This window comes from Rhipicephalus microplus, chromosome 2, assembly GCF_043290135.1.
Source record: "Rhipicephalus microplus isolate Deutch F79 chromosome 2, USDA_Rmic, whole genome shotgun sequence".
Taxonomy (NCBI): domain Eukaryota; kingdom Metazoa; phylum Arthropoda; class Arachnida; order Ixodida; family Ixodidae; genus Rhipicephalus; species Rhipicephalus microplus.
In genome coordinates, this window is record NC_134701.1 from 94,263,008 (window position 1) to 94,275,987 (window position 12,980).

Sequence of the window (12,980 nt, forward strand, 5' to 3'; positions counted from 1 at the left end):
AGGACTATCACCGACTGGAACAACCTACCATTTCCCCCCTTACATAACGATGATTTCTTAGAACATGTTACTATTTGAACTTCTGACCATGATGTACCAATTTTTATAGCTTCATTATATGTTATCCTTCTGTTCCTTGATCCTTAATTTAAAAAGCCAATGTCACTCATGCCTCTTTGTGTATATATGTTTGACGTGCTTTTGCCACATTGTCTAATTTCAGTGTGTGAAAACTTTTTGTTTGATGTTTCTACTTTTGTTGCTTCACATTGACGTACCACTTTAAAAAAATTTATGTAGTTTTTGCCTCATTTTTTGCTGCAGTTTCTTTTGTACACATGCCAGTGTTATTTTGTTGCTGAGTATGCGATCTCTCAGCCTTTATTTGCTTTGTTTGTGTCATTTCGCCCTTCCTGCTTGGGCCCCTGTTTCGCCCGGCAGTATTTTATAAATAAGTAAATGAACATAAAAGAAGTCATATGATGCTTTTTTTGTGCCTTTACAAGCACTTTGTGGCATGTTGCGAGTGCACGTGCACACTGAAGATATCTAGAACCTACAATATCAGGAAAAAAAGGCTTTCAATCCTCTCTATGGAGATGGTTGCCATAGAGGCAGCCGTTTAATCAGATAGCGCAACGGTCCGTAGCATTAAACCGTGGATCAATCCAGTACATAAAAAGATTGAGAGCAAGACAGTTCAGTGTAGTGCACGGAAGCTTGCGTGGCCTTATCATCTCACTAAGGCAACAGAGATGCAATAATCAGCCAAGCGGGTATTTCATTCACATAACAAGCTGAGGTGACGTGACAGCCCGCGTGTTATTTCACAGCAGCCCATCCCCTGCTGCTGTAGCTTATTCGACTGTAAGCTTAACGGGAGAATACATACGGTGACTATTACGTGTTTGGAGGATTTTTGACGCACCATATAAATTGTGATATTGTTGTGACGCTTCTTTTGCGTTGCTTTTCATTCAAACGAGTCTGGAGGTGCACCTTCGTTACGTTAATCTAATGAAGATCAGCACTTTATGATTCAGTTCGTGACGTTCGCTTCACTAGAAGAGGATTTGGAAAATCCTGTATCGGAGAAGGATGTGCCTTTGCTGTAAAAGTTGTTACAGTATACGCAATCGCAAGCGAATTATTCTACGAAGGTTGATGCTAGCTATATCCATAGACGAAGTGGCGGAACAGACACCTGATCACGGCAGCAACGAAACAGGTTCGTCAATTCAACTTCAGATACGTAAAATCAGTGAGTAGTTGCTTGTGAAATCTGGGATTCATTTTTTTATCGCAATGAAGTACAGACGCAGATACAAAAAAAACGAGCCCTCAAAAGTGTGCTGTTGTGCGTGCCAGGGTCACCACTGACTTTCGAGTAAACTTCGCCAAACGATGAGCAAAATGTCGCCGAAAATCACCATTTTTTTCAAATTTAACAAAAAATATCTCCACCCTATAGGTGTGGCGTTCCTAGTAGATAAAAAATGCTGATTAGGAATAAGCCTGTGAGTACAGTACCGTCCATAACCCTAAGTTATATTGACGTTCTTCTAATGTCCTTCGCATCACCCGCTTCACCATGGAAGCGCTGATAAAGGACATGCATTCCCCAGCAGCGTCCCTTAATGCTAGCGCCTGATAACAAAAGTTTGAGGTGGTTTCAATTGTAGAGAATGCCGGGCGAAGCAATCGCTACAACAACAGAAAATCGGCGTGCGTTGCCTTCTTGCAGATTTTGAGAATTTCATTGCGGTGTACTTATGTGCTCCATTATTGAAGAACCTAAATATGAAACAACAGAAATAAATACGAAAGTACGTCGTAACTGTCGCAATGCCCACACCATGCTTTTCATGTGGTAACTTTACTCTAAGCATCTGCATCGGGGAAGTTTCTAAAGGCTGCCCCGAAAAATCCGGCTCCTTCTCTGACCAGAAAAGTATGTTAATAGCAAATATAAACCCTATATACTATATACATTACCCCTCCGGGTAATACAGCAGTGACAACGTCAACATGCAATTCAGAACAGTTGGAGCACTGATTGAAACATGTGGCTTAAACGTCATCTTCCCACTTCAGATGCGAACCTCCAAAAAAGCTTCAAGCTCTAAAAGCACCTAAATAACTTAAATTAACACCACTACCTCGTGGAACACGAAGCAGTCCGCTGACCTAAACTCTGCTGGCTCGTTGCTGGTGGACAAACCGGTGCACCACTGTTTCAAGAATCTAGGTATCACACTGATGTACTGAATTCCGCATGAAGTGCACCGCCTACTGGTGGGTCCTAAGGTACGAAAATTAGAAAAAAAAACGTTATCATTCATTCGTTTTGACGACACTGAGTATAGAATGCCAAACTCAGCCGAGATGTAAGCCTGAAATCAGAAAAATTTTTGTCATGTCGCTAGTTGTAAATTTTAGTTGCCACAGGTGAATTCCCCAATTTGGCGAAACGCAGTCACTAGCGGCAACCTGGGGACTGTAAGCTCAGTGTTTTGTCTAATCCTTTGCGGTAAAAAAAAATTAATGTCAAACAGCCGCCATGTTTACGTGTCTTCTCCTGTGACTGCGTTTTTATTTTTTGCGCTACCAAAAAGAATGTCAGCAGGGTGTCTCTCACTTCGGGGCGCTTTGTGGTGACAGTGCGATGCTCAGACGTGTAATCACAATGTATGAGGACTCCACAACCTTCTAATTCAAAGGCTGCGTGGTCAGATCCCACTTTTGTAAAGTGATAATTTTATCCGCCTTAATTTATTTCAGTTTACGTAAGCATGAGTGATCTACGTTTAAAGACAACAATTAACGTGCTCTATGCTTTCCGTAGTCCAATTACTTGTCAATTGCGTAGAACAACTCTTTGTTTCTAGCATCGTCAAACTAAGCCAACTGATTTAAAGATACAGCCGTCAGCGCCTTTAACACGAACTCTTCGATGCATGACCAAGTCTAGTTTGATTGATGCCAGCCGCGAAGGGCTACGCTTTTTAGTACCTCGGTGGGCTTGGATAGTATGTCGGCATGTATGGTTAGCATCTTGGCGACAGAACCGAAACGTGCGTGCTGTCAGCGTCAGTCAAAGTGCTGCAGGACACGCGGCGGACCGTTCGTATGAAAGGTGCGTGCTGACGGCTGTACGTTAAGTATACCTGAAACGCACACCGAACTCCAGCAGTCACAAAATGGCCGTGCTTGTAATCTGTTTGAGTGGCGATGGTGACATAGTTTTGTAGAGCCGCAAGGAAAAGCCCACACTAGTTATATTGCGAGTCTGTAGATACACAGTTTTAGCTCTATACATATAGATTTTTTGGTTTTTTAGTTTGTTTTTGACAATTCTCGCCCCCAGCTTAACAGTGAAAGCTACTGTGAGACCACAACAGGGGCTGATTATGGTGCCATTGCTGTCTGGCGCCAGAATTCGGCGCCGCTGGGGTTCGTAACCCCCATTGCACGAAATAAAAAACGAAATAAATAAAACAAGCCGACGTTACAGCAGGAATCAAACCGGGTTTCCTGCGTTGCAGCCAGGTTTTATAATACTAAGCTGCGCCGGTGGTTGCAAACTTGTTACAAACTGACCTTATAGTCAGGCTTCATGCGGGGAAAGTAATAGCGTTAATTGATGTGAAAAGCCTTTTAGAACAGTAAAATAACAACAAGCCGTCATACAATTGGAACTGCGTAACGAGTGGGTCGTAAAATGCTCGTACTCATTACATAGGGTATTCATTGTTACCTCATTGCACACTGCTAAAAGATGAACACTTAGGATGGAAGACTAGATGGACACAAGTGGTTGTGTTCGTCTAGTCTTCCATCCCAATTGTTCATGTTTTAGCAGTGCGCAATAAGGTATCAATGAATTCGCAACTTTCACAAATGATGGCGTCGCCATGCGGCATCCGTCATAACTGCATTTTTGGGGTGGATGCCCACGCAGTCAGCCCATGTCATCGTTCTCTGGTGTTTTATGTTTTGTCGCTGGCGATTTCTACTGCGGTTATATTGAATTCGATAGTGAACAGGTACTGCTATAGTCGTAGTAGCAGTTATTTACTCTAACTGTTTGCTTGCTGAGCTAGAAGAATCACGAATTATGTTGGATGCCACTGTGCAGACGCCGTGCAGTCAAAGGTGAGGTTTCCCGCTTTGCACGAGCGCGGCCACTCAATCTTCCCCGGCCGTGACACGAGCAGCGTTCACAAAGCTGTACGTACATTCCTCCACACCACAGAAGACGATGTGCCCGGCGTTCAAAAACTTCTTTTTCTTCAATATACACCGCACATGCGTTTCTCAACACGCATTGAAGGATATAATACATGCTAGAGCCAATGACCTTCTCAGCAATGCCTTAACAACACGGTGGCTGCAGCCAAAAATACTACGCAGTTCGAAGCAGACCGGTGGCGACAGTGTAGCTCTGACCGACTGGACTTGCTCTACCCCATCTCCTGACGCCGACAAGAGCTCTCGCAAGTTGTGCCCCGTCCTCGGACTCCTGTGACCGTGTTTCCATCTTTCCTATCTCTCCTGTCCCCTCGATATGTCGTCGCTCTCTGGCATACTTGTTCTCTCTCTCTCTACACCTTTATTAATATCCTTTTAATCTCTCCTTTACCCCATACCGTGTGAGCTACTGTTGAGGTGTCGCTCACTGAAGCAGACAGTTACGGGGCTCACTTTTCTCTTCTTGTCTCTCTCTTAGAACCACTTTGGCTGCTGGCGCGTTGGCTGCATGATCCCCCAAAGGACAGCCATGTCGGGCTTCCATAAGCGCCCTTTCTAGGCTGTTAAAGTTGCGATTGCTACCAATTCGCCCAAGCAAGTACCAATAAATAAGCCTCGAGCATAATTCTCCATCGTCGTCAGCCACAACATCATAAAATACACGTAGTGTCTTACGAGTGTTTAGCGGGTACCACAGTTTTCTGAAGAACTACGAATATTCGCATAGTGGTCGCTTCGCATCTCCACGGAAATTATCATGGTCTATGGCGTACAGGGCACTGTGCAAATGTGCTTGTAATGGTAGCCCCAAGAATGTTTCAAAAAGGCTCCAAAAAGGCCCCTCTTCCAACTTTCGCTGTGACTGTGGTTACTGTGGCGCAGACCTAGTGGTTTTTTCAGTACATTTTCAAGTAGAAATAAATTGTCTGCCTCCACCAGAACCGCGCACTTTTATGAAGCCAGGCTTTTAACTCAACACTATTTGAAGCAATCAATGCATATGCAAGATAACTCGCCCTCGAACATCGTTATCCCGAGGATGTCAAATAGGTTGTCGACGATGATGTCACTGAAGCGAACTCGACACCGGACCACTTCGATGATAGAGACAAGAACGCTGAGCAAAGGCCAACAGGCGAGCAGGCCCAACCATACCTGCAGAGAAACGAGATACGCAAAAGTTAGCAGTGTCGGTGATAATAAAGTCATACCCCGAAACAGGCACTGCTTTGTAGCCGAGAATAAAGGGTCCCTATAGGATATACCAGCTGTAGCAGCCTTTAAACGGGTCATGGCATGTATCCGCAACAATAAGCCGATTTGCTTCTAGAAACATAAGTATCAGGGGCGCGGGGGGGGGGGGGGGGGTCGCGCCTACATACATGCTTTCAGAACCATACTCTTGTAAATGTTCGCAGAGCAAGCACATTGTTATGTTAGGGCTCGCTAGTGCACCAGCGTTGCGCTACTGTCATGCAGACCACGTGTTTATAAATATTTTCAAATATAATTTAACCACCCGTCGAAGTGCGCTACAAGTTCGCTTGCTTACTTCTGAGTTCTTTTAGATTACTCCACAAAACATATTTATGGCCAGAAAATGGGTGCCGTGCCTTTTTTCAACAATATTATTGAAAATTTGCCGTTAATGCACATCCAAAGATCCCTGGAGTTCTCACCTCAAGTTCAAAACTCATCAAATATCCAAACACGCTGGTCATGTAAGCATTCCGTGTGCCGGCAAAGAAGCGCGGATTGGAGAATGCATAGGCCGGCAGAGGTGTGCCCACCGTGAGACGATCAGCTGTCGGTATCACCGGGTGCACTGAGATGTCCGACTCCTGCAAAAGCACCGACAAAAGCTGTAGAGGCCAGCACACTGAGCACATAATAGTTGAAGGGTTTGTGACGTCGACCACAAATAAACGCAGGAGGCGATGAAAACACTCAGTTTTTTTTTTTTACAGAAACATTTAGGAAACGCCTGAAATCATGAGCCATGAGGGCGTAAGCCACCTTGCACTCGACGGAACAAGCAAACAAAAATATGTATGGTAAGTCAAGGCTCTTCATGAACCACCCACTATACGTCCCGGTGAGGCACATGACGGTCCGTCGCTGCCGGCGTGTTGGATGCTCCTTTTGAAGAGTGAGCGTGCGCCACGCGCCTAGCTGGTGCGCAGCACGTATCGCACAAGCTGCGCGATCGGTGTGTCTCCCACATGGCGAACAACATTAGACAGGTATATTTCACCGATAGAGAGATAGCAGGGGTGAAAATAATAGCATCCGCAAACTTTAGTTGCGGACAATGCCTCTTTATTTAGGCGGCACAGTGGTAATGTGTTGAAGCTCAGTTAAGCTGGGACCATGGCGCCATCTCGAAAGTATGAATTGACTAAAATGTAAAAAAGAACAAAAAAGACTGAAAACGCTCACTTGAATTTCCGCATGAGGCAATATTACTACTTTTCTAGAAGTAATAAAATTGACAAATATGAACATCACCAAAAGGGAAAACTTTAAGTTGCAGATATGACTACATGATTCTTGTTTTAGGCCAAGAAACGCCCATAGTGGGAAGCGATGTCTAAACTTCTGCCAAGTTATCCGTAATACTCGGTCATCGAAGCTGCCTGAAGGCAAGCGAAACACGTCTAACACAGTCGTTTACTGCGAACGAACGGAATCCTTCCACCACGATGCCAATCTCAATTTGAAGTGGGCGCCCGAAACAGGTGCCACGTTTTACATACACAACATTAACTACGTAAACGCCGTAAGACTACATCTGAAAGAAATATCGTGCGTATACGGTAAATGCTACGCTAGTTATGGCGTACTTTCTTTCTGCATTGAGATCCCGCTATTGTGCAAAGCACGCTATCCTGCCAAGCCCGATAATCTAAAAGTAGAGTATTTAGCCTCTAGGCCACAGCATGCACTATACGCGAAATAATTTACGTGCACCGGAATATCAGGTGTGAACTGCGCATGTGTGCGCCCGGTAAGCAGGGCCGTGCCGTTGAAAGTGGTTGCTTTCCACCTCAAGTATATTAACTGACCGTCGTGAGCTCTGTAGCTCGGTAGCTTCGTATAGATGACTTTACTTACTTGAGCTTTGACAACAAGATACTTTTCTCTATTAAGCACTGTTTTCGAAAGACTTACTCAAACGATTAAGGCTGTAGGATTGGTGAGTGGTGCCCCCGGAATCTCAGAAGTAGTCGAATACGTGTTCGTTAGTGGTCTCGTATGTTCATTAGATGACGCCACCTAATATGGGGGAACCTGCAAGACACGCTATCTGGTAATACGTTATGCCTTCGCGTACCGGAATACCGAAGTGACAAAACCTCTAATCACCACTAGGAGAGCGGACCCTCAGAATCATCGAATTCGCGTCCTCACCAAAAACACTTTTGATAAGAAAAACGGGACAGTAAGACGATTCCTTATGCATTCATTAACGTAGGGTGACTGGAAGCCGAATGCCATATGCCTCTTCCGTTTCTTATTCTTCTGCTTGGTCGGTTGTATCAATTTCATGTCCCAGAAAGCTTTGCGTTCCCAAGATGGACTTGTAGTATTTTCGGGATTGGTCTGCCTTTCACCAGAAGAGTATGTGATGGAATGACGTCATTATATCCCGCGACGCAGTGACGTCATACTGTCGTACCTATGACGAGCAAGATTTTGCTGACCTGCAACGTCATCACGAAGTTATAACGTGATAACCGTTTCTCACGTCCTTTCGTCTTGACACTGACTCTCACCTCTTTTATATTATGGGGCATCTGCAATTTAACCTTTTCCTTATGATTTCGTTATCGTATGCTTGATTGATTGATTTGTGGGGTTTAACGTCCCAAAACCACCATTTGATTATGAGAGACGCTGTAGTGGAGGGCTCCGGAAATTTTCACCACCTGGGGTTCTTTAACGTGCACCCAAATCTGAGTACACGGGCCTACAACATTTCCGCCTCCATCGGAAATGCAGCCACCGCAGCCGGGAATCGAACCCGCGACCTGCGGGTCAGCAGCCGAGTACCTTAGCCACTAGACCACCGCGGCGGGGCTCGTTATCGTATGCTACTTCATGTGTTTAGGAGTAACCGCCATATTGTGTCATCTCATGCTAATCAATTTTTCGGGAAAGACATGCTAAGCGAGAAAATTGTATGACCAATATAGTTTTAACATTTAAGATAATGACGATTTCGAATAGCAGCAAATTAGCGTTTGATATATTGTTCTCAAAGCCCAGAAAAGTTTACAACTGACATTTCCGAGTGCGTCACAGAGAAGTGGTAAGAGAACGCAATACATTATCAAAGCATACTAAGGTGACTCATGTTGCCAGCTTTCACCTCAGCACCACGGCAATGCTGCGTTCTTTTTTTTTTTCATGAACAGAGAGTAATTGTCTTAATATGCACCACATCAACGTGCAATCGCGAAAACATATCGCTTAATCACTTGTCCGTATGCTCTATAAGCTCCTCCCTTTTTAAGGAACAGTGAAGGGAATTCCTAAAATAACATTCGTGCACAGCATAGAGCGCGTTTGTTCCAGATTGAGCGTTGTGGGCAGTATGATAACTCACATTCCGTTCAAGCATTCCTAGCGGACCACCCCATTCACCGGTAGGACGTCGACTGGACCATATCTGCTCATCCGTTGTCTGAAGCTGCACGCTGCAAGGTGGTAAGCAAAGCAGAGAAATTAGCACACGCAATTTGACACCTATTGCTCCCTGTGTTATGCTGAGCGTAATAGCAAATAGTTTTCTTATTACTAGGGCATACAAAAATTAGGTTGATTTCGCAATACTGCTGTCCGAGCCTAAAGGAAGTAAGTAGCCCATCTGTTAATTTTTTTTTCTCTTTTCTCATTATTTTTCTGTGTCCTTCCTCTTTATTCTTTCCTATTTCTTTTTTCTACATATATTTATTTCTATTTCTCTCAGTCAGATTTTTTTTCTTTCTCCTTCAATGCCTAGTTTTACTCTGTCCCATTCACCTATACCTTATCCTCACGCCAACTTACCTTTACAAGGTGTACGTTAGAACTAATTGGTACTCCCTAATCAACTACTATTTGCGTGAAATTTCTTCGAAAACGGATAAAAAGGACACAGATGGGGAACAAGTCTGAAAGTTGACGCCCGTCCGTTGTCCAAGAATCTTTGTGCAAGAAGTAGCTTATTGTCTTTCCAACCCCTTTTTCATGCTATACAATATGTAGTATACTAATCATTAAATGGCTATGATATATTGTGCTTGAATGCCTGGACAGCCCAGTAGTTATGATATTCGCCTTCGAATCACGGTTACGCATGTAGGTAGCACCTCGTCAACGTATTTTCTCACCAAGAGTTGCTCTGTTTCTCTTCTTTCGGCGTCTTTTTTTTTTTCTTTTTCTCTCTCTACCTGTTTCAACTATCAGAGGTTTTTTTCACGCCACGCAAAAAAAAAAAAAAAACGGCGCTTGCGTGCTCTGAACGAAGCAGAAGAGGACGAAGGTAGCTAGTGTGGGTTCATTAGGGCAATATTTTTCTTTTTGTGTGTGTGTGTGAGAATTGACAACCGTTGGCTTGCATTAACTGTGGTCAAAATCGGCGCGTGGCGGCTCTTCTCTACCTAGCGATTCACCAACGACGGTTCTTAGTAAGCGTTCCCAGGCACGCTTCTTTTTCTGAACTTTTGTATGTTATTACTAAATTTAATATCTCCAACCTATTTATGCTCACACATTTTGTCTTTCCTCATGTTAATTCAGCACTTTTGCGAATACCTCCAACGCTAAAACCACTTGCAGGGATTGCGATTTCAGCCAATCATCGTTAATGTAAAAAAGAAATTCTGAGGGCTCATTTCTCGTTTGACATAATCTTAGTTAAATTCATCAGATGACGAAGTCAAAGAGGGTATGGGGGTGTTGACGGTAATGTTTCAAACGTTCTTTAGTAATTGCGATATATACGTCAAGAAATTAAAGTGGACGAAAAGGCACGCTGCCACCGGTAACGACCGAACCTGCAGCTTCGTTTTGAGGGCCCGATGCTCTACCAATTTCGCTACAGCGTTGATATTCCCAGCTGTTCCTAAATTTGTGGACTCATGAATGCCCCAAAAGAAGACGATATAGGCATCCGCCACTGTAGCTTAAGTGGTCGAGCAACGAGCGTGTCATCCCAAAGATGCACGTTCGGCCCTGGCCGGCGAAAGTTGTCGTTTCGTCAACTTTACTTTCTTCGCTTCGATGTCACGATTACTACAACACCATTCGCTTGAAATGGCACAATTATTCTCCCCATTACCCTCCGTGTTTTCATCAAGTGCTGCTTTGATTGATACTGTTACTTAAATCAGCTGACTCATTAAGAATCCCGTTTTCTTCGGAACTATCGAGGTATCAAAAATATATTAGGAACAAAGTGAATAAATAAATAAAACTCCGCTTTTGACCCCGACATTGGTTACTTGTTAGCGTTTAGTGCACGTTAGAGCAACTACAGATGTGCTTACTTTTATTCAGAATTCATTGATTGATGACTCCGTATACTCCCTTCATTTCAGAATATGTAAGCTGGTTAATGTGCAAATTTTTACTTTCGACGTCTTATGAGTGCACTCTTCTGTACTAATGTATTTCTTTGTAACAGGTCATAAGGCATGATCTGACACACTTGCGTTGACTTACTTGAACTGAAGGTACCGCTGCAGCGTCTGAACGATGTACCAAGCCAGGCCGTCAAAGGCAACTTCGCCATTCACTACCGACACACCCAAAAGAGGCTTCATCTTTAAAAAAAGTTGTTCAAGGCAAATGACCTGCTAATTAATGATTGAGCTCACAACAGCATCAACAAATAAACATTGTGGTTTAGCAAAGTTTCTCATCAACGGTGCTTTTTGATGACATTTTTGCCTCTAATTGTATAAGGATATGCTTACAAAAACAGAAAAAAGGCGAATGCACATATAGAACAATGGCGAGTCACTTAACCACTTTTGTACTTGTTCGCCAAACCTTTTATTGCCTATTTTCTATTAATTAGCTAGGGAAACACATGTACATGTGGAAATAATTATCAGTATTTGCGAGTATTTTACCTTCAAAATAGTGGCGCTTTAAACCCATGCCTATGACTAGAGTGAAATGAAGTGTTACATTTTAATTCTCGCTACTGTTTGTGAAACTTTCGGTCCTGGCTTTTTTTTTTTTTTTTTGTCGAACGCACTGCTGTACTCTCCAATGTGAAAGAGTAAGAGTAAGTGCCCATCCGCGGATGCAGTCAATGCCATAGCCACACCCATAGCCATATTTAGAGCCAGTGTTGCAATATCTACGAATAAAGTACGATTGATCTGTAAATCATGCACGCCGCAAATCTTCGGCAATCAGGTCACTCCTATTTACAGTGCAAGGGAAACTTGCTGCAGTGTTTTGAAACGTATTTATGAGACAACAACGACACCTTTTTCCTTTCGAACTTTGTGTTCGCATCAGATAACATGACGGTTTTGGTGAATGGTTGTAAGAAGTGCTCTTAAGCCCACATCACCGTGCCTAAAATGCCAGCCCAAGGGATATCATAATATTTGCTTGAACGACATAGCTCTAACAGCGTGAACCTACTAAAACAATACCAATAATATAATAACAAAATATTATGGTCTAAAAGCAAGACCGAAACCACTAACGCAATAGTAATGTTATGTTTGTAATGTTATATATATAGAAATTTATATGAAGTTTAAGTAGCAGCGAACTCTTTAGTATCGGACCTGGCTTGTCTTGACAAAACACTGGCATAAAAAGTTGCTGCCGTTGCAGTGCGCGCAGAGATTTTCATGTTACCTGTATTTTCAACGCAAATACAAGCTGTACGCACAGATCGCTGTCATAAAAAGGTGCGCGCTTTCGCACCCTGCCGATCCGCGGACGCTGTTACTGCTATAGTCACCCCTTTAGAACCCAGGATGAACCTTTTCTGCGACGAAAAAAATGAGAGGTTTTGCGTACTGAAACTATATTCTATGACAGACGCCGTACTGAAGGACTTCAGAAATTTCCACCATCTGGCGTTTTTTGACATGCAGTGACATCGCGAAGTACACGAACCTCCACCGTTTCGCCTCAATCAATATGCGTCGGCCGCGTCCGCGATTAAACCTTCGACCTTCGAGTGAGCAGCCGAGCACCTTAGCCACTGAACCTTTGAGGCAAACATTATGCAACCACTTCTACCCCAAAGAAAACTCATGCACTTCTCTTATCAAGCAAAACTTTTACTCGACGAAAGTTTCTTTAAATACTGTCAAAATAAAGAACGTGTTTAAGCCATTTCTTTTGCCTTTTTTTTTCTCGATGAAGTAAAGTTCATTTCATGTGTTTTAGTGGTCTTATACGGCATGGTACTGCCAAGTAATGATGCATTCTGAAAGAAATATACCTTCTTTGTGCGCAGAATGTTTTGTAAAGTGAGATGGGATATAGCGCACAATATCTCACCTTTTCCGGAAACGTTCTGCATACTAAGAAAGTATACTTCTTGCAAATGCAATACTAGCGAGCCCAACTAACCACCTATTTGAAGTGTTGATGGGCGTGGGCGCTATCAGCATCACACATAATTTTGTTCGGAAAGTCGTGGGCGTCAAGTTTCAAAACTAGGTATGCATGCAGGCCGGATGACGATAATTATTTCGAGGCAAAAA

General features: G+C 43.3%; 1 protein-coding gene across 1 annotated transcript in view; it reads right to left on the reverse strand.

Annotated features, from left to right (window-relative positions):
* Window positions 1-11,060, reverse strand: part of LOC142790462 (glutamate receptor U1-like) — a 29,439-nt gene extending 18,379 nt beyond the window's left edge. Inside the window, exons 1-4 of the mRNA XM_075885302.1 lie at window positions 10,960-11,060; window positions 8,861-8,951; window positions 5,931-6,092; window positions 5,268-5,406 (exon numbers count right to left, since the gene is read on the reverse strand). Coding sequence (XP_075741417.1) covers window positions 5,268-5,406; window positions 5,931-6,092; window positions 8,861-8,951; window positions 10,960-11,060 — 493 coding nt within the window. The remainder of the gene's footprint in view (window positions 1-5,267; window positions 5,407-5,930; window positions 6,093-8,860; window positions 8,952-10,959) is intronic.
* Window positions 11,061-12,980: the final 1,920 nt, after the last annotated feature.